The sequence below is a fragment of the Rhinoderma darwinii genome, chromosome 2 (assembly GCF_050947455.1).
Source record: "Rhinoderma darwinii isolate aRhiDar2 chromosome 2, aRhiDar2.hap1, whole genome shotgun sequence".
NCBI classification, from domain to species: domain Eukaryota; kingdom Metazoa; phylum Chordata; class Amphibia; order Anura; family Rhinodermatidae; genus Rhinoderma; species Rhinoderma darwinii.
In genome coordinates, this window is record NC_134688.1 from 27199136 (window position 1) to 27221321 (window position 22186).

Sequence of the window (22186 nt, forward strand, 5' to 3'; positions counted from 1 at the left end):
GAGTGCCCCCATAACATAGGAGATATGAATGCCAGATTTTAACTCTTCTGCTGTCTGGTTGGGGAGGCAACGTAGCTTCATGTTTTTCTTTGAGGCCCGGGCTGCATATTTGGCACACAAGGGCACCATTTGGGCACCACTGTCCTAGGTAAATGTTTTGGGTGGAGAGGGTGGTTTCTGAGCCTTACAACAGGGAATATTTTAACTTGTTTTTCTTACGCTATCCCACACTGGAGCATCCACATTTAAGGGATCTTCACAAGGAATAAAACAAAAAAAAGAATAAAAAAGAAAACAAACAGCCTTTTATTCACATAGAACATGCAGGTACAAGACGGGGCGACACATGACAAGTTCTCCTGAACGTTCCGATCGGTGGAGTGAAAACTAAATGATGTCCGCAGTCGTCCGGTTAAAAAGAAACGTCCTCTGCCCGGAGCACATAAAACTGTACTACTTAATATACTTTTCCATGAATTTCTTGTGGAACTCCGAGCGCAGCGTGTCATTGACAAATCTCTTCTCCTTTTTCATCTCGTCGACGCCTTTGGCGCAGTTTTTGAACACCACGTCGTCATCCCACCTGATAAGAGACAGATGCCAGGTGTGAACAGCAGCAGACATATAATCATCCCGTATTCACCATTCACAACAGAACAGTTTCATCATCTACATCAGATGCCTTCTTTGAACTGACAGTAGGTATCATGCACACAGCCATGCGGATCCATAATACGTCTCCCATAGATTGCTATGGGGGCAACAACAAAAAAATTTGCCGTATTATGGAGGCATTTTCCTCTAGAACATTGCTTTCAAGGAAGAATATGGTGCACAGTGGAATACAGCGTGTCTATGGGTCTCTAGTACAGAGCCACAGGGACAATTTTCTGCTATACTGGGTCCATGGCCGCAACTTTGACTCGAGCACGGACCCTTAGGCTAAAAAGTGACAACCCCTATACTTTTGTCCCATAGTACAGACAAGAGCAACGTTTCAACTCTTCGTGAGCCTCAGAGCCGAAACGTTGCTTGTGTCTGTACTATGGGGACAATAAAAAGATTAGCTTTTTTGGAATGCTGACGTCCTTGCTCCTTTCTGTGAATCCTCGAGAGGGCTGCAGCCGGCCCATAAAGACAGGCTGTAGCATTCTTACACCCCCATTGAAAATGACGGTGGTGCTGTTCTATTTCTACATCCCCCTATATTTCTGTCATATGTGCCCTATAGGGAAGGAGCGCTCCTATTTCGCCGTGATCTTGTTAAAGCGGCTGTCCGGTGCTTGTACTACCCTACCTGATCTCGGGGATATATTGTTTTCTAGGATTTAATTCTGTATTTTCATGTCAAACCTGTATAAATGCAGCGAGGACTCAGAGAAAGCCTGTGAGTCCTGCTTCTCTCCGCCCACACACAGTGATTGACAGCTGTATGGGTGTTTACATGTAGAGCTGTCAATCACTGTGTGTGGGCGGGGGAAGCAGGACTCACAGGCTTCCTCAATGAGCCCTCGCTGAATTTATACAGGTTTTTACATGAAAATACTATGTTAAATCTTAGCCGAGCCCAGCGTCTCCCCCTCTAGCCTATGCGGATAGGAGACTTGAAGGACCCACTTTAGGTACAGGACATTTTAAAATATGCAGGAAGTTTCAAAATAGAATACAATGGACTCGTGTGTTTTAAATCAGCGTTCACATCTGCGTTGTGATACGCGTGGAATGCCTGGCCATTTTAGATTTGTTTTTACATTCAAAGTTTATTAAAATCACCCTTTTACTTCGGTTGATGATTCGGCCTGCTGCATTAATGAAAGAGTGACCAGGGGGGTGATATTTCAATTTAGAATGAAAGAGGATGGGAGGGGAGCTCGGTGCCCGCCTCTCTTCACACATGTGAGTACGACGCCATTTGCATGCTAATTTGACTGCATCGCATTGAACGTCAATGCAGCCGCTCCCCGAAATGTATTTTTTCTATATCTTTGTATTGTTTATACAGAACCTGATAACGAAGGACAGGATTGCAGCGGCTGGAAAAGAAGTTTATTTCTGTCTGCTTTGGATTATTTGTGAGTTGTAATTTAGTTGCCGCTCACAGAGAGTAAGTTGGACTTTATAAAAAAAAAAAAAGGAAATTATTGCGGCCGGTATCTTTGCACTCCTTCCTTTTTCTGTTTATTCTATTGCATTTTTGTTCGGTCACCGGAGCAGAAAAAAACGGAATTAAAGCGGTGACAGATGCGTCAGATGACAGACACCAACGCCACCCGATAGACCCCATTAACTTAGAATCGGTTCCGTCATTGTGTCCAACATTTTGCCAAAATAAATAGCGCTGCATACTGCGCTATTATTGATGCCAAACATAATGGAATCTGCGATGCAGGTGTGAACTGAGCCTTAGATGTAAATATTTTTTTCTAACAGTATAAAAAAAAATACTGGCAAACTTTGCTATGCCAGAACAGTCTAAAGTAGATATATTATATATCTAGTCCAGTGTTCAGCATAATAATAAATGCCTTAGAGAGTAACCACTTTTAATATGTCATAGAGACATATGAAAAGATTAGATCGGTGGGGGTCCAGGTACTGAGACCCCCACTGTCGCTGAAACGCTCAGATGAGTGCCCTGATAAAAGTGCAGTCACTCTTTAACAACAGGCACTGTCAATGAGCAGGCCTGGGGTCGTCTAATCACGCTACAAATCCTGGTTGATGACATCACCAGTTTCCTCCATAAACTCCTTTGATTATACAGCCAATCATGGCGCTCTCAGTACAGCCCGTGGTATTTACTGGGTTAAACAGCGGAGATGAACGCTTTTCTTCACTTTTATGGAAGAATTACACTGGTGCTTCGAGCGGTTATTATGGACACACCAATACAACACTTACCTCCGTTTCACCTTAAAACTTGCTTGAGCCACTATGGGAGCGGTGAGGTTCAGTAGGGGATTGCCACTTAAAATGTTCTCCATTCTGATTCTCTCCTCTTCAGCTTTTTGCTCTAGTTCCTTTTATTAAACACAACATATATCGTGTCGATTATTACAGATTAAAGAATATCCGCTTGTTTTAACTATTTTATGTGCGTTATTCTCTACATGAAACGTTGAGCATCTTTGTATATAAAACGACACAACTTAACTTGTAATTATCCTGAGTTACAGTCTGTTATACTTCAAAGCTGCATTCACAATTCTGCTGGTTGTCATAGGAGTCAGTCAACAAGGCCCTAATAGCTTAGTCGGGCTCCTATATTGAAGCGGGCAGCTGTTTTTTCTACTTCTGATTGCTGTGAAGTATAAAGACTACTCTTCCCACCTACAGATCACAACAGATCAGGCTATGAACATACAATGAGCCAGCAAAGAATGCTGGGAGATTTGAGCTGTGAAGGTCTCAAAGCTGCTGACCGGGTGACGGAGGGAGAGGTGGCGTTTTTAACGTACCTTTTTTCTCCGTCCCGGAAGTCGTATGACCTAGATACTGACGTTTATTTACCCACGATGCAAGTGACGTTTCTGATTCGCCGCTAGAGTAGTCACTCAAAGCAGGGAACGACACTTGCGACCACCTCGCCGGTGGAATCAAACGTCCGTTTTAAAAAAAAAGGTAGGTTTAAAATGCTGTTCTCCTCCCCTATATCACCCGGTCAGCATTTTTTAGGCCTGAAGAGATTGTACGCACAGGCAGTGGTGCCACTGAGCCCCTATGTGGTGCCAGGGAGAGCCACACTTATATGCACTGTTTATTGTCATATTCGCCCATTATCTAAGGCTGGGGCTTAAGCAGAAAGAAAATGTTGCCCCCTGTCTTAGGCTACATTCACACTAACGTAGCCACCGCGGACGTGAATAACTGCCGGTTTCCACATACGACGTGGAGCCGCGCGGGACGCGTTGTCACGGATCTCCCACAGACTACAGTCTATTGAGGGATGCGTGACACGCAATAAAATAGGACATGTCCTATTTTTTCAACGGTCGTTCACACGGACGAGATTCACGTTCGTGTGAATGAGCCCTTTAGTGTCGTCTCAGAACTAGACCCCTGTGGCCCAAAAACAATGGGGGGGGGGGGGATGATTAAAACTGGTACAAGGGAAAAGTGAAGCAGTTGCTAATAGCGACCAATCAAATTCCACCTCCTTTAATCAGAGAGCCTTTGGAAAATGAAAGCAGTAACCGGATTGGTTGCTATGGGCAACTGCTCCACATTCCACTAATCTTCCAATTGTTTGTAATGTTGGCAGCTATTTGATGTGGTGGATAGACTGGATTATTACAAACAATGGGAGAGATCAAGGGTAATGTAGAGCAGTTACCACAGCAACCAATCAGGTTACGGCTTTCATTCTCCAAAGGCTCTCTGAATAAAGAGATGGAATTTGATTGGTTGCTATTTGTAACCGCTTAACTTTTCCCTAACACAAATTTTGATCAATTTTCCCCAATTGGTTTTGCGTCGAGGGGGTCTGGTTCGGAGTCTACTTTTAAGAAAGGGAAAACATTTTCTTTTTGGAGTCAAACGAAGATCCTTCCAGACGACAATTTTTTGTAGACAAAAAGAACTTGAGATCCGTCAACGATCAGGCAATATAAATGGCGCGAGAGCAGAGAAGATGATGAAGAAGTTACTTTCTCCACAGACCAGCATCTCCCAGTACTGACTGCTAATAGCAGCCTTAGTACTGAGGGAAGACAACCGGATTACAGCGGTGGTCCCCGCCGATTGACCCCTAAAAAGCGGCATCTAAAGGGTTACAACATCGGCACCCCGCTACGCGATGGTTGCTATGGCAACAAAGGCCTCCCGGTCTGCCATCTATGGAAGGCGACTAATACGCTGTCTGTCAGTGTGAAACTAAGGGTAAGTTCACACAGAGTTTTTTTTACACGTATTTTGACGTGGAAACCGCGCCGGAAAACGCACCAAAAAACGGCCGAAGATGCCTCTCATTGATTTCAATAGGGGGCGGAGGCGTTTTTTTTTCCCGCGAGCGGAAAAACCGTCTCGCGGGAAAACGAAGCGTCATGCCCTACCTTTGGGCGTTTACGTCTCTGACCTCCCATTGACTTCAATGGGAGGCAGAGAAATCGTATAACGCAGCGTTTTTTGCCCGCGGGCAAAAAAACGCCACGTAAATTAGCGTGCAGGCAGAGCAAAATCTGCCTCAAAATTCAAAACGGAATTTTGAAGCAGATTTTCTGCCTGCAAAAAAACTCTGTGTGAACTCAGCCTAACACGTAGAATACCCTGCAATACATAAGTATTGTACCAACGATAAATACAATGAAAAAAAAAAAATCTGAAAAAAAAACCACAACGCCCTTTTTCCCTGATTATGTCCTTTATTATTTTTCGTGTCAGATTTGAAAAAAAATTGGCTGCGTCCGCAATGCCATAACAGGCTGTGTCCTGAAGGGGTTAAAGGAATTTTCCAGGATTAGTATAAAGGAACTGCTTTTGTTTCCCACAAAAATGGCACCACAATTGTCAATGGGCTGTGCCTGGTGTAGCAGCTCAGCCTCATTCACCTAAATGGGATTAAGCTGCAATGCCAGAGGCAGCCTATGGACAAGAGTGGCGCTGTTTCTGGAAAAATGCAGACCCTTTCCTGTTCTCCGGAAAGAAAAAAGTTCATGTAGCTGGGGCAGTTTACAGGTGATGACTGGTGAGTCAGGGTTTGATAACCGTTTGAGCTCTGCTATATCTGCATTCACAACAAAAGAGGTTTCATTTTTACGGCATTCACTGTGCCATATAAATGACATGACGCCATTACAGCGATCCCAAATTGATATTTTTGCTTTATGGTTATGGCTACTTGTGCACAATGAAAAACAATTTTATTTTTTTTAATTCTGCCACTATTTTCTGAGACCCAGAACTTCTTTTTTTACCGTTGACAGAGCTGTATGAGGGCTTGTTTTTGGGACAAGTTGTAGTTCTCATTAGTACCATTTTCGGGTGCAAAAGGACCTTTTTTTTTTTTAGGGGAGGTGGATGAAAAAAAAAAAGGCAATGTCCACATCATGGATGTTCAAATGGAATCTGCCTGGATTCTGCGAAGAGATTCATGTGAAATTCGCCCACGCGCTGCATTCTATTGATTTAAATGTATTTCATATAGAATAGATTTTTCCACCGCACTTAAAATTGCCATTGCGGAAAGAAAAGTAGCGACGTCCCTTCTTACGTCAGATTAAATACAGAAACCAAGTTGGGTAGGGGCTAATTCGCATGCGGATCCATGGCAGATTTTGGAATTCTGACGCAGATTTTTGGGCAAATCCGCAACAGATTTTTGACATGGTAAAAACGTGCGAACATTCTCTTAGGGGAAAAAAAGTGTTTTTTCCAACTTTGGATTTTTTTATTCTCTTTTGTCTCACTAGAGGACTCGACCGTGCAATGGTTTTATCGCTTACATAACACCCCGCAATACTTCTGTACCGCAGTGTAAACCTGACTCGCATCCCATTAGGCTCTACATCCAAAATGCCTAACGCCACCCTGCTATCGTGTCGCGAGAACACCAATGTGGTGACGGAGGGAGCCCACCCTTCTTTGTCCAACTGCTTAGGTACCGAAATTGCTATTGACCACGGAGATCCCGGCCATTGCAGCAGAGCGCAGCTTCTCTGTCCGCACTATATATTTCGGTGTTTGACCCGAACTACATAGCTCCTACACCGTAAACGTATGGCACACCGTACCAAGGGGTTGAAAAAAAGTAAAAACAAAACAATTAAAGAAGAAAAAAAAAGACAAAAAGTGAAGAAGTGGCGGTCTCCGTGTAGTAGCGAACAAACTCACAGCAGGGGCATGTGGAGAGCGTCGTATATGGCACAATGCAGTGCCGTAATGACAGCGATGACAGCAGCAGGGGAGGGAGAAATGATGGCACCTGTCACTGGACTACCACTGGACTCTACCATTTTCTTAGGCCCCATGCACACAACCGTGCCCGCAATCACGGCCCGCGATTGCGGGCACGGTCGGCCGCTGACTGACAGCCGCATTTTCGGGCTGTGCTCCCATACAAAGTATGGGAGCACGGCCCGCAAAATGCGAAAGAACGGACATGTTCCATAATTCCCGGAACATTTCCACGGCACTGACACCCTTCCGTAGTGCTACGGAAAGGTGTCAGTGTTCAATGAAAGTGAATGGCTCCGTTTTTGCTCCTAAATCTTCACTTTAAAAGGGGTTGTCCGGGCATGCAGCGTTTTTTTCATACTGATGACTTATCCCCGGAGAGTTAATGAGTATATGATCGCGGGGGTCGGACACCTGGACCCTGCACCATCAGTTGTTCTGGCGCCTGGAGGCAGCCGGAAGTTATGAAGGGGTCGATGCTGGAAGCAGAAGGGACCAACCACTGTATAGTGGACGGACTGCAGCTCTAAATCTATAGGACAATATTCTTGTTTTAACGTCAAATTTACACAGAAACAAAATATCGAATACCATTTCTCATGTTCTCACCTTCCGGGCCTGCTCCTCTGCCCGCTCCTTCTTAATTTTTTCTAATTCTGCCAGCAGGGCGGCGGTATCATCATCACTGTCTTCATCGGAATCATCGTCTTCATCCTCCTGAGGGAAAAGCCAACAACAGACTTCAAGATCCCTTCGAGATAATCCGCAACCAGCCCTAGAGTCCTTCAGAAACCATAGAATCTGACCTGTAATCTGGCCGGGCCACCACATTCCCCTCCATTTCTTATGGAGACTCCGTACATAGTGTCATGGGTCTGCAGGGAGATCCGCATTCATGATGATTGCAAAACCCTTGTGCACTAGATATGTATGCACAGAGTAAAATGTGATAAACCCGAATATTAAGGGCCTGTTCGCATCAGCGTTGGCTCTTCGTTCAGGGGTTCCGTCGGAGGTTTCCGTCAGGTGAACCCCGTAACGGAAAGTCAAACGGAAACCTTAGCTTCTGTTTGCATCACCATTGATATCAACGGTGAAGGAAACACGGCTAATGGTTTCCGTTTATCACCATTCCGGCAGGTGTCCGTTTTTTTGACGGAATCAATAGCCCAGCCTACAGCCTCAGGCCATGATCACATACAGCTTTGGATCAGTTTTTTTCTTTAGCCAAACCCAGAAGTGGACACACAAGAATTGAGATACATCCATAGCTTTCCTTCCTTTAGGATCCACTTCTGGCTTTGGCTCAAAAAAAATACAAAAATACAAAAACTGCATTAGTGTGATCCTGGCCTTATTCTTGCCAAAAATAAGAATAGGGAATAATGGCGGACCCAGTCAGGATTCTTCAAAGCTCTCAATGGTTCCTTTGAAAGACATCTTTATTAGGAGAAAAAAAACAAAGTTAGTGTATTTTGTGCAACTTTCTAAATACTTTTTATCAAAAATTACTTTTTGATACAGCTGCTTTGTATCCTGTATACAGAGCAGCTGTATCTAGTTCTGAAACCTGTATCTGACGGGTTCTCTTTCTCGGATATGCAGGATCAAGCGGTTAGCGATCACATCTAAGTTCATAATTTAGATGTGATACATGCAGGATCCAGCTGTAATCTTAGAGACACTCAGGACCCGCTGACACTGAACCCGTCAGTGCCACTGACCTGACGGACTCCGGTCTCAGCACAAGATACAGCTGCTGTATATAGAGAAAACCAAGCAGCTGTATCTCAAAAAGAAAAAATGATTTTTAATAAAAAGTGTTTAGAAAGTTGCACAAAACAACCTGATTGACTTTTTATTTAATAAAAATAAAAAAAAACACAAGAAAACAAAAAAACCGAAAAACTATTTCTAAGGTGTTCACAGCAAACTTTTTTGGGCTTTCAGGATTGAGTTTTTTTTTCCTTTTTTCATCTTTGTATTCCAAGAGCCATAACTTTTTTTATTTTCCCGTTGACGGTGCCGTGTAAGGGCTTGTTTTTTGCGGGAGGAGTTGAAGTTTTTATTGGCACCATTTTGGGGTACATAAAATCAACTAACTTTTATTCTTTTTTTCTTTGAGTGGGAATATTTTTTGTTATTTTTTTCATTCTGCTTACAGTCCGGTATTAATAAGTTGCTCACTTTATTCTACAATTCTTTATTCTCTGTACAAATACGACAATCCCAATTCTTATCGTTTTTTTTATGTTTTAGTACTTTTGAACAATAAAAGCAAGTTTTATGAAAAAAACGATGGGGAGCGGAAGAATAGGAGGAAAAATAAAATAAAAAAATTACTCCGCCATCATTTTTTTTTTGTCTTTTTAAGCCATGCGGTTTAAACCTGTCTCTACTCTAACGATCTGTTACAATTGCCGCGACGCCCTACATGTACATTTTTTATTATTGGTCACGATTTTTTAAGTCAAAATTTTTCCTAATGAAAAAGGGTGGTTTTCTTGCTTTTCGTTTTTTTTGGGGGGGGGATCGCTTAAATTAAGCTTTGGAGTACTTCACATTTTGAAAGCATTATTGCCTGTCAGGATGCCTATCGCAGACCCGTGACCTTTTTTGGCCCCTGGTTGCAATGGTAATTCATCGGCACCCCGTGATCGCACGCATCGCGGGAAGTGAACGGAGAGACACAGGAAGCCATTCCCCGTCCTGTCAAGGTACATAGATGCTGCTATCGCTATTGACCATGGCATCTAAGGGGTAAAATGTTCGGAATCAGAGGTTTCTCCGATCCTGGCCATTCCAGCAGAAGCCCGGCTGTCAATCACTGCTGGGATTCTGCTGCTGATTGCACAGAAAAGCTCCTGTGCCCGCGCCATCACCACAAACTACATGTACGTCATTGAGTGCCACGGCGAGAACATTAACACTCTGTTCATGTTAAGGACAAAAACAATACGTACATCTGTCAATGGATCATCTGCATCTAGATTGGCTGCTGGGATCTGATCCAGACGAGGTTTCTTGGACAGCGATGATGTGTGTTCTAAAAGGAAAACGGAATCGGGTTTAATTACAAGAAAAGAGATTGAAGATTCTCAAAAGAATTCATTTAAAGAGTAACTGAACTTCCATAGAGACATATGAAAAGTTTGGATCGGCGGGGGTCTGGGTGCAGAGACCCCCGCTATTGCTGAAATAAGGGGGAGAAGCACGAAGCCGAGCACTCAGCACCTTCGGCGGTGATAACCGCCCCTCTTATGGCTGAAGACGGCTCAGAGACGTTCTATGTAAACTATTTACAAGACCCGATCACAGAGAAGCGCTTCTACCCCTCAGCTTTATGTTTGGTGGGGTTCTTAGCACCCAGACCCGAACAGATCAAAACTTCTGATATGTTTCTAAGGACGGTCAGTTACTCCTTAACCATCTGGATTACACTTCAGTAAAATAACACAAAACGTGCACTCTGCTTATAGGAACATTCCGGAAAATAAATAAATTCTGTGATCTATAAAACCAAAGCGATTCTAGTACACAATCCTAGTCAAAGCGTATATGAAGAGTTATTCCGGTTACAGCAGATAAAGCAAATTCATTGTATAAGGGAAAGTGTTGCAGATTTTAGAATACTTTCTGTATAAATTCATCATGGTCTGAAAAATATCTGCTTGCTGTCAGCAAATGGGAACCTTTACTGCTTCCGGAGGATGAAAATCTGCAGCGTTGTGGCCATTACTTGACCAAGACAGATTTTCATCCTCTAGAAGTAAACCATGGAAAGTCCCATTTTCTTCCTCTAGAAGTAAACCATGGAAAGTCCCATTCACTGTCAGCAAGCAGTGATCTTGCAAACTGTGCTGAATGGATATGCAAAGTAGATTACAAAAAAAGCATTACTTTTCATTTTCCAATAAAGAAGATGTATTTGCTAAACCTGAATACCACTATAAAAGGACCGGACCACTCTCCTGACCTGTCCGTTTAATACTTTTATTCCCCATGAAATAACAATACTGGAACATCTTTTCTTACATCTCTACATTATGTGGTTCCTGTTATTCCTCCTGCAAATATAATAAAATGGAATGTGTCCCTACTACACAGTGACGCGGTCAGCACCATTAGACCAGTGTCAGTATACAGCGGGGGGGGGGGGGGGGGGCGAACAACTTTTATTGGACCAAGAGCCACATTGTCAGATTGTACCACTCCCAAGATCTGCAATTTAACCTAAAGGGGCATTTCCACCCCATTTATGGCATATCGGCAGTATACACAAGAAGTGTCAAATAGGTGGGAGTCCCAAAAGTGAAACACCCACCTATAGGAGAATGTGTGTCCCTGCCCTAGTTTGCCACTCCAGAGATATCCATTGAAGTTATTGGGAGTTACAGAAACAGCTGAGCGCGGCACAATTCTCAAACTACATTGGAGACCGTCACATGCAGTCACCTCATCTCTCCTGTGGATATGCCATAAAGGTGTCGGATGGGAATACTCCTTTAACGAAACACACTGGGTAAAACGGATGCACTGTGTCATGCCCACGGGGTGGTAAACGACATCCGGATTTAAAGAGCACCAAAGACAGAACGCCCGTCATGGTCGGCACTTGGATACTACTAAAATGGAAATCATACAGCCGCACAATGCCTTTATACAAGGACACAAGCAACAATGCAGGGGAGTAGATTAGATGTATCTGGTGCGAGCCTGTCCTGTCCTTGTAACCGTAGAGCAGGCAGCACTCAATATAAAAATCATTACTATAAGTACTGCATTCTTCTGTACTATAGTCACACAAGGCCCCCAATAAGTGGGGGCTCTTCACAGTCCCCCCCCCTCTTATAGCGCCAGTCACACAGTGCACCATTAGTACCTACTGGTCCCTGCTGCAGCGTGGCTTGTCGCTCCTTTTTGACATGGAAGATGCCCGCGAGCAGCCACTAGAGGTTTCTCACATGTATTGTCCAAGCCTGGCACTTATATCTGTGATTAACGCAGGGACAGGAGGGCTGAACTGCCGTCTAATTACGGCACTCCGATCGCTGCATCAGTAGGATGCGACTGTTTTTTATTGTTTATTTGACTATCCATATAAGAAAAAAAATAAAATAAACGCTGTGTACACCTTTGCAGGGCACAAACAGGTTAGTCAGTGTTTTTGGTGCAACTTTCTAAATAGGTTTTATTAAAAATGAGTTTTACTTTTTGAGATACAGCTGCTCTGTATTTTGTATCGTTCTCTGTTACCTGAATCCGTCAGTACCGCGGACCTGATGGGTTCAGTGTCAGCGGGTCCTGCGTGTGTCTGACATGCAGGGTCCACCTGTAATCTATCACATCTCAGTTATCAATTTAGGAGGAATGCATTACAGGTGGATCCTGCCTGTCAGAGACACACAGGACCCACCGTCACTGAACCCATTAGGTCTGCGGGACTGACGGATTCAGGTAACAGAGAACGATACAGAATACAGAGCAGCTGTATCTCAAAACGTAAAACTAATTTTTAATAAAACCTATTTATAAATTTACACCAGACACACTGACTACCCTGTTTATGAAAAGGAAAAAAAATGCCCAGCAAAGGTGTACACAGCCTTTAATTAGGCGGCCGCTTCCAACTTTCTGATGCTCACTTGCCAGCTTTACTGTAAAGACTGGGACAGAAAGAGCAGATTCATCTCATTTTTATTAGAGGGTGGTCAAGTTAAAAGGTGTTTTCCGGGATTAAAAAAACATGGCTACTATCTTCTTAAAAATAGCGCCATACCATCCATGGGTTGTGCCTGGTATTGCAGTTTAGCTTCATTTAACCCCTTCCCTCTTTGGCCACTTTTGACCTTCCTGACAGAGCCTCATTTTTCAAATCTGACATGTTTCACTTTATGTGGTAATAACTTCGGAATGCTTTCACCTATCCAAGCGATTCTGTTTTCTAGTGACACATTGGACTTTATGTTACTGGCAAAAATTGCTTGATACATTCAGTATTTAATTGTGAAAAACAGCAAAATTTAGCGAAAAATTGCAAAAATTTTCTAACTTTAAATGTATCTGCTTGTAAGACAGGCAGTTATACCACACAAAATAGTTACTAATTAACATCACCCATATGTCTACTTTAGATTGCTATCGTTTTCTGAACATCCTTTTATTTTACCAGGACGTTACAAGGCTCATTTTTTTTTTGCAGAAATTCATTTTGTATCCATTTTCTGTAATACAGAAGGTTTTACAAGAGAAACGCAACTCAATATTTATTGCCCAGATTCTGCGGTTTTTAGAACTATGCCACAGGTGGTCCTAGTGCGCTTATGGACTGAAGCACCGGCCTCCGAAGCAAAGGAGCACCTAGTGAATTTTGGGGCCTACTTTTTATGATAATATATTTAAGGCACCATGTCAGGTTTGATGCCAAAATAGTGGAAACCCCCCACAAGTGACCCCATTTTGGAAACTACACCCCTTGAGGAAATTATCTAGGGGTATGGTGAGCATTTTGACCCCACAGGTTTTTTGCAAAAATTATTGGAAGTAGGCCGTGAAAATGAAAATGTACATTTATTCCAATAAAACGTAGGTTTAGCTAATTTTTTTCATTCCCACAAGGACTAAAGGAGAAAGCACCGCAACATTTGCAAAGCAATTTCTCCCGAGTAAAACAATACCCCATGTGTGGTCATAAACTGCTGTTAGGGCACACGGCAGGGCTCAGAAGGGAAGGAGCGCCATTTGGCTTTTGGAGAGCAGATTTTGCTGGATTGGTTTCTGGGTGCGATCTCGCATTTGCAAAGCCCGAGAGACCAAAACAGTAAAAATCCCCCGGTAGTGACCCCATTTTGGAAATTGCACCCCTCAAGGTATTCACCTAGGGGTGTAGGGAGCATGTAACCCTGGAGATGTTTTGCAGAGTGAAAATGGGATTTTTTTCCATAGATATGCCAATATGTGGTGCCCAGCTTGTGCCACCATAACAAGACAGCTCTCTATTATGCTGTGTTTCCCGGTTTTAGAAACACCCTACTTCTAATCTAATCTTCTGCCAGGACATTCGACCAGTCTCAGGAGTGAAAGAGTACCAGACGAAGTTGAGGCCTAATTTGGCGGATTTACAAAGTATTGGGTCACAATTGCAGAGGCTCAGATGTGAAATAATAAAAAGAAACCCCTGAGAAGTGACCCCATTTGGAAACTACACCCCTCAAGGCATTTATTAAGGGGTGTAGGGAGCATTTTCACCCCACAGGTCTTTTCCATAAATGAATGCACTGCGGATGGTGCAAAGTAAAAATTTACATTTTTCCCTAGATATGCCATTCAGTGGCAAATATGTTATGCCCAGTTAATGACACTGGAGACACACCCCCCCAAATTTTTTTTTAAAGTGTTCTCCCGGGTATGGTGATGCCATAGATGTGAAAGTGAACTGCTGTTTGGGCACATTGTAGGGCTCAGAAGGGAGGGAGCGCCATTTGTCTTTTGGAGCGTGGAATTTGCTTGGTAGTAGTTTTGTTTAGAGTTTTACTGGTATTTCAGTTTATAATGTGGGGGTACATGTAAGCCGGGCGGAGTATATAAGGGGCATAGTCAGTTAGTATAATAATGGGGTAAAATAACCCATAGATGTGTGTTACGCTGTGAAGCAAACCTTTCTGCACAGGCCGGTGTCGCACTGATATATGGCGTCCTTTCTTATTCCCCTTTTGGTCCACACTCCGCGCCTTTGCAGTTTGGGGAATTTTGCCGGGAAGTGTTATCCTGGTATAATACGGGCACCGGCACTTCCAGCAGATATGTTTGGGCCCTCCCCTTCCTGGTTCCCTAATTTTAGGGCCTTGATAATTCGCCTCTTGCAACAGAAGAAATGTTTCCCTCTGATCTGCACAACTGCATACTTTTTTTCCTGACTTATTGGAGCCTTAACTAATTAATTTTTTTCATAGACGTAGCGGTATAAGGGCTGTTTTTTTGCGGGACGAGCTGTAGTTATTATTGGTATAATTTTGGGGTACATGCGACTTTTAGATCACTTTATACTATTTTTTGGGAGGCCAGGTGACCAAAAAACAGCAATTCCGTTCACCGCGTGGAATACCATAATATTTTTATAGTTCAGGCCGTTACGGTCACGTCGATGCTATATATGTATGTTTTTTTTCCAATAATAAAAAGAACTTGATAATGGGAAAAAGCCAATTGTGTTTTATTTTAATTCTTGAAGCTTTTATTATATTTTTTACAACTTTTTTTTTTCCCACTTTTCTTTAGTCCCACTAGGGGACTTGAGGGTCCAACTGCAGATTCTTTTTCTAATACATTGCACTACCTATGTAGTGAAATGTATTAGATCTGTCAGTCATTCATGGACAGCAAGCAGTTTAGGCTTCGCCTCTGGGAGGGGCCTTGATCGGCTTCTGAAATGGCAGAGCAGGAGGCCATTGTTACGTCTCCTGTTGCCATAGCAGAAGTCGGCAGCCCAGCGATTGCATGGCAGGGCTGCCGATCTGCTACCAACCACAAAGATGCAGCGATTGCTGCATCAAAGGGGTTATGGCAGGAATCGGACCTAACTCTGGTTCCTGCCATTACAGGTGGATGTCAGCTGTAACATACAGCTGACATCCACCGCTGATTACGTCAGCTCAGCTCCTGAGCCGGCGCCATCTTGCCAGCAGCTACGGAAGCCCTTTAGGCCCCACCTCCAGTCGGGGCCTGAAAGTCTTCCATGCTAGGCATACCGGGAGGCCAGTGTTAGGCCTCCGGTTGCCTTTGTAGCCTTCGGCACCACAGCAATGAAATTGTGCCGATGAGCTGCAACACCTTCAATGCAGCTATCACTTTTGACTGCTGCATTTAAGGGATTAATGGCGGGGATCGGAGCAAACTTCGGTCCTCGCCATTACCCATGGGTGTCAGCTATGACATGCAGCCGACACCCGGGGATGGTGGCACCGACTCGGCTTCTGATCTGGGTGTCCACCATTTGTCGGGAAGGGGCAAAGAAAATAGGGCTGAACTGCAATAACATACACAACCTGTGGACAGGTGTGGTGCTGTTTTAGAAATAGCAGCCGTGCTTTCTAAACCCCTTTTAATGACAGCTCTATTGTACTGCTGGAGGTCTACATAGGGCACGGTGGTAACACTATATACACAAATAAGGCTTTGGATGAAGTCCATCACTTCCTGGAAACAAATCTATGTATTATTATACTATTAAACTCCCATTCATCGCAGCTGCCATAAAGCAGAGACACCCTGCTACACGGTTATAGAGAAAACACAGGAAGGAAGTGTGTGCCTCCAATATGGCCGCCACCAGGAATGTGTTTTTTTTAAAATAAAAACACAAATAGCCACAAATTAGTAAAAAAAAAAAAAAAAGTAGAAAAGAACAACATCATTTATCTTCTACAAACCCTTTAATTGACCCATCTTGTGTGCCACAGTATAAGTTGGCAGTGACCCCACAGACTTTCAGTAGATGCAGCCATATTTATTACCTGCACTAAAGGGGACCAGATAGTATGAAAACCCCACATAAAGATTCCGTGTGTACCTCTTGGCGGTCGGTCTCTGCTCTTCTCTCGGACAGTAACACGTTCCCTTTCTTCCAGTTCCCTTCTGAAGTCGCGGCTTCTCACTTCCTCGGGGGCATCCTGGGTGGTCTGTCTATAAACACACAAAGTATCACAGACCCACACAGCTGCCCGATATACATCATCATCATCATCTCTGTAGATCTCAGTCATAATATATATAGATTTTCCTGTTTTACATACACACTTTTCCACAGTATAATAAAACGTTGCGCAACTTTTTCGCCATTTCCAAGGTCTCTGCTTGCGGTCAGTGAATTGAAATTCTTATTGACCCGATCCTGTCAAACTTACAGTGCACAGTTCATTGCAAGAGACCGTACCGACACATTTCATTTTAGAGGGCCATGTAAAAATGTCCAGAAACCCGTAGGTATCATTGCCAAAAGGACGTTGAAAGGCAGCCGTATTATAATGGTCTGAAATGGGCCTTCACGTAATATTTCCAGTCACTGACAACAAGCAGAGATCTTGAAAATAATGACATGGTAGGTACAGTGAAGGAAATAAGTATTTGATCCCTTGCTGATTTTGTAAGTTTGCCCACTGTCAAAGACATGAACAGTCTAGAATTTTTAGGCTAGGTTAATTTTACCAGTGAGAGATAGATTATATAAAAAAAAAACAGAAAATCACATGGTCAAAATTATATATATTTATTTGCATCGTGCACAGAGAAATAAGTATTTGATCCCTTTGGCAAACAAGACTTAAAGAGGCTCTGTCACCAGATTCTGAAATCCCTATTTCCTATTGCATGTGATCGGCGCTGCAATGTAGATAACAGGAATATTTTTGGCCAAGTTATGAGCTATTTTATATATATGCAAATGAGGTTTGAAATGGACAATTGGGCGTTTTTTTTTCGTTATGTCCAACTGGGCGTGTATTGTGTTTTTAACTGGGTGTGTTTACGTGTATGACGCTGACCAATCAGTGACCAGTCAGCGTCATACACTCCTCTACATTCATTTACAAGCAGCGATGTGCAGCCACATACACAGAGATTAACGTTAATCAAGTGTCCTGATAATGAATACACAAGAAATCCAGCCTGGACGTCATGTGTATTCAGAATCCTGACACTTCTGAATCTTTTCTGTGAGATTTCTAGCACGGGAAACGAAATCTCGCGAGATTTCGGAGGTAAACGAGATTTCGTTTCCCTTGCTGCAAATCTCACAGAAAAGAGTCAGAAGTGTCAGGATTCTGAATACACAGGACGTCCAGGCTGGATTTCATGTGTATTCATTATCAGGACACTGCAGTAACGTTAATCTCTGTGTATGTGGCTGCGCATCGCTGCTGTGTAAATCAATGTAGAGGAGTGTATGACGCTGACTGGTCACTGATTGGTCAGCGTCATACACGTAAACACGCCCAGTTAAAAACACAATACACGCCCAGTTGGACATAATGAAAAAAAAAAAACGCCCAGTTGTCCATTTCAAACCTCATTTGCATATATATAAAATAGCTCATAATTTGGCCAAAAATGAACGTTTAAAAAAAAAAAGAAAACGTTACTGTTCTCTACATTGCAGCGCCGATCACATGCAATAGGAGATAGGGGTTTCAGAATCTGGTGATAGAGCCTCTTTAATACTTGGTGGCAAAACCCTTGTTGGCAAGCACAGCAGTCAGACGTTTTTTGTAGTTGATGATGAGGTTTGCACACATGTTAGATTGAATTTTGGCCCACTCCTCTTTGCAGATCATCTGTAAATCATTACGATTTCGAGGCTGTCGCTTGGCAACTCGGATCTTCAGCTCCCTCCATAAGTTTTCGATGGGATTAAGGTCTGGAGACTGGCTAGGCCACTCCATGACCTTAATGTGCTTCTTTTTGAGCGACTCCTTTGTTGCCTTGGCTGTATGTTTCGGGTCATTGTCGTGCTGGAAGACCCAGCCACGAGCCATTTTTAATGTCCTGGTGGAGGGAAGGAGGTTGTCACTCAGGATTTGACGGTACATGGCTCCATCCATTCTCCCATTGATGCGGTGAAGTAGTCCTGTGCCCTTAGCAGAGAAACACCCCCAAAACATAATGTTTCCACCTCCATGCTTGACAGTGGGGACGGTGTTCTTTGGGTCATAGGCAGCATTTCTCTTCCTCCAAACACGGCGAGTTGAGTTAATGTTTTAGTCTCCTCTGACCACAGCACCTTCTCCCAATCACTCTCCGAATCATCCAGATGTTCATTTGCAAACTTCAGACGGGCCTGTACATGTGCCTTCTTGAGCAGGGGGACCTTGCGGGCACTGCAGGATTTTAATCCATTACGGCGTAATGTGTTACCAATGGTTTTCTTGGTGACTATGGTCCGAGCTGCCTTGAGATCATTAACAAGTTCCCTCCGTGTAGTTTTCGGCTGAGCTCTCACCTTCCTCAGGATCAAGGATACCCCACGAGGTGAGATTTTGCATGGAGCCCCAGATCGATGTCGATTGACAGTCATTTTGTATGTCTTCCATTTTCTTACTATTGCACCAACAGTTGTCTCCTTCTCACCCAGCGTCTTACTTATGGTTTTGTAGCCCATTCCAGCCTTGTGCAGGTCTATGATCTTGTCCCTGACATCCTTAGAAAGCTCTTTGGTCTTGCCCATGTTGTAGAGGTTAGAGTCAGACTGAGTAATTGAGTCTGTGGACAGGAGTCTTTTATACAGGTGACCATGTAAGAGCTGTCTATAATGCAGGCACCAAGTTGATTTGGAGCGTGTAACTGGTCTGGAGGAGGCTGAACTCTTAATGGTTGGTAGGGGAACAAATACTTATTTCTCTGTGCACAATGCAAATAAATATATATCATTTTGACAATGTGATTTTCTGTTTTGTTTTTTTTTTAATATAATCTATCTCTCACTGGTAAAATTAACCTAGCCTAAAAATTCTAGACTGTTCATGTCTTTGACAAAATCAGCAAGGGATCAAACACTTATTTCCTTCACTGTATGTTAGAAAATTGCAGAAATTTTCATTATACAATGAACGCACTTTGTTTAGATAACAACACTTTATGAAAACGGCACATACGGCTAAGATTCCGTACACACCTGCGTGTAACGATCAGTTCGGAGTCGCAGATTCCGGAAAATTTTACAGGAAATATAACGATGCCTGCCATGGTTTTCTTGCCAAAAACGACAGACACCCTGCCGGAATCCATTGTAAGTGGAGTCCTTCGTCACTGGTGGCATGCGTCGTACGACTGATCCGGCACAGCGTTGTGAACAGAACCTCACACGTATGTATATATTATATATTGTGGTACCTGTATTTGATCTTTGTGTGAGACGGAAGGTCTCTGCTGGAATACTGCTTGGACAGCTGACTAAGGTCACCTTCTCCTTTTCCTCTGCCGCCTCTGGCTGGCTCAAACGTCGGCCTAGCTGCGGTCGTCATCCTCTAAGCTACCGGCTACCTCAAACAGAAGAAAGCAGTGGTCATTATTCATTGCCCAAAATACTCCCAGGCACTAAAACGCACATGACAAAACCCAGGTAACGACGGCGTGGCGCTTAACTTTTTGGGTTTATGTATTAGAAATTTTCATTGCCTTCCGTTTCAGATAAGCATGCAGCGCTATTTTTTTCCGGCGAAACGACGGACACCATGATGGAACCACTCGTCAATAGGCGCCGTTGGAATCCGTTGTTTCAGCTCGAACCCCATTTTTCTGCTCCGATGACAGAACGGAAAAACGGAATTCACAATGAAATGGACGTCTGCGTATTCTGGCGGGGCCGGTCGATCATCTAATGTGTATGACGGCAACCCGACTCTCCACCGACAGCAGAAGTTGCGGAAGAGAAGGATCGGGCTGTTGGATTTCAACACTACCGATCCCTTTGTTTGTAAGAAGAGAAGCCGCTGCCAGAGACAAGCGTGCATGTGTTCGGGGGCTCAGGAGGTAAAGCGAACAATCGCTCAGCCGCCTGCTATTCAGCGCACGGCGCCTCGTAAAGCGTTCTCCAACCACAAACATTTATTCCCTATTCATCCCATCTGATTGTTTAGAGCTGGACGGCGATATTATATACAGCGATTATAGAGCGGTCACCATAGATCAGCACATCACCTACATTGCTGGCCTTTTGTGCTCCAAAGTCACATGCGCAGGGAAGAGCAGGTAGACATGCGATTTTATCATTTTACCAGCGTGCGCCATATTGCTGTAGAGTACAAACTGTAACCAGAGGGATATAAAAAGATGTAAAACCAGGGGCCACTCCATCATTCCCTAGCGTGGGGCTGTAAAATAGTGAATCCCTTTAAGTCGATTGGTCAAGAAGCGTCACGTGACCGGCCCCATGACTCCTACAGGAAAAAAAAGTGCCATGGAGGTAGTCATATGATCCGTTTTGACCAATAGGCTGAGACAGGCACCCAGTATTACATATTCACGTACCCCGATTGGGAGTTTGAAGGGGCAGAAATGTCTAGGGCTAAAGCAGCTGTGGAACTACAAGTCTGAGCACGTTAACACAAGACATGCCAGGTCCTCGCTCATCACAGCCACATACTACAAGCAAGGCGGCCCGTCTACGCTGAACGTGGACGACACGTGTACCGTCTGTAGCAGTAATCACATAGACACGACAGATCACACATACCCCGCCGGCTCCCGTCCCTCCAGCTCGGAAAAACCGTGCTGATAAAACCGGAACGCCACTGCAAAGCGACGCGGACTCCTCTCTACTAACACATCCGGCGCTGGGTGATTACGTCACGGCAGGACGTTTACGTCGCCATCTTTGATATGGGTAATGCTTCCGCAGTGTGCCAGTGCAGCAGGACTTGAATATATATAAATAGAAATTGTGACAAAAAAATTGCCAGTCTTCATTCAAATTTATTTCCTTAGTGCAAATATTGATTCTTCTGCTAGCAGTTATTTAACTGTGTCCTATATTGACCTCTCCCACAGTCATTGCACTGAAACATACAATCAGAAAATGTAGAAAATTGGGTCATGGGTGACACCACCCCATAGTTTCAGCCCAGATAACACTGCCATATAATACCAAGATAACATTTCTGTGTACAGTCTACATAATACCACCATATAGTGCCCAAATAATGTGCAGCATCCAAGTCATATCTAACGAGCCCACATAATACTGCTATATGGTTTGCACATAATTAAATTCCCAACTAAATGTTTCTGATAGAGCGGTTGTGTATTACAGTCTTTGCCCTGCTCCAGATTGCATGGGCACACTTGCCAGTGCGATCAGCATGACGTGTTGCTCCTCGTGATGCGGCAACGTCCGGCCGCTCATGTGTCATCAACCAGTTAAGACTACATTCGCGTTAAAAACGCAGCGTTTTTCCTACATTTCATGTGCGTTGCGTATTGGCATCACTGTGCTTTGCGTGTGGCATGCGTTTTTTACGTCCGTGCAAGCACTTTTTTTTTCCTCTGCATTTCTTTGTAACTGAACCACGGACAGATGTCGTCCGTGTGCTGTCCGTGGTTTTCACATACCCATAGACTTCAATGGGCGACTAGGTGAGCAAAAACGCAACAATATAGGACATGCAGTGAGTTTCACGCAACGGAAACACTCGCTGCGTGAAAACACACGCATGTCTGAATAGCCCCATTGAAATGAATGGGTCCATGTGCTCTCAGTTATTTCAACGCACAGAACACGGACGAGGAACACGCTCATGAATGAGCC

At 43.7% G+C, this 22186-nt stretch overlaps 1 protein-coding gene across 1 annotated transcript; it reads right to left on the reverse strand.

Annotated features, from left to right (window-relative positions):
• Window positions 1–283: 283 nt before the first annotated feature.
• CWC15 (CWC15 spliceosome associated protein) lies at window positions 284–21225 on the reverse strand. Its single transcript, XM_075849957.1, has 7 exons — window positions 21116–21225; window positions 19774–19919; window positions 16460–16572; window positions 9855–9937; window positions 7501–7608; window positions 2902–3020; window positions 284–583 (listed from the first exon to the last, which is right to left on the reverse strand). The coding sequence occupies exons 2-7, from the start codon at window positions 19902–19904 to the stop codon at window positions 454–456; spliced, it is 684 nt and encodes a 227-aa protein (XP_075706072.1). The 5' UTR covers window positions 19905–19919; window positions 21116–21225; the 3' UTR covers window positions 284–453.
• Between the last annotated feature and the right edge of the window lie 961 nt (window positions 21226–22186).

Excerpts from the sequence above, each read along its gene's own strand:
- CWC15 (XM_075849957.1), bottom strand. The coding sequence starts at position 19,904 with ATGACGACCGCAGCTAGGCCGACGTTTGAGCCAGCCAGAGGCGGCAGA. Across the intron at positions 16,573-19,773 it reads CACACAAAGATCAAATACAG|ACAGACCACCCAGGATGCCC; the intron begins GTACCACAATAT and ends GTGTGTTTATAG. Across the intron at positions 584-2,901 it reads AGTTTTAAGGTGAAACGGAG|GTGGGATGACGACGTGGTGT; the intron begins GTAAGTGTTGTA and ends GTCTCTTATCAG.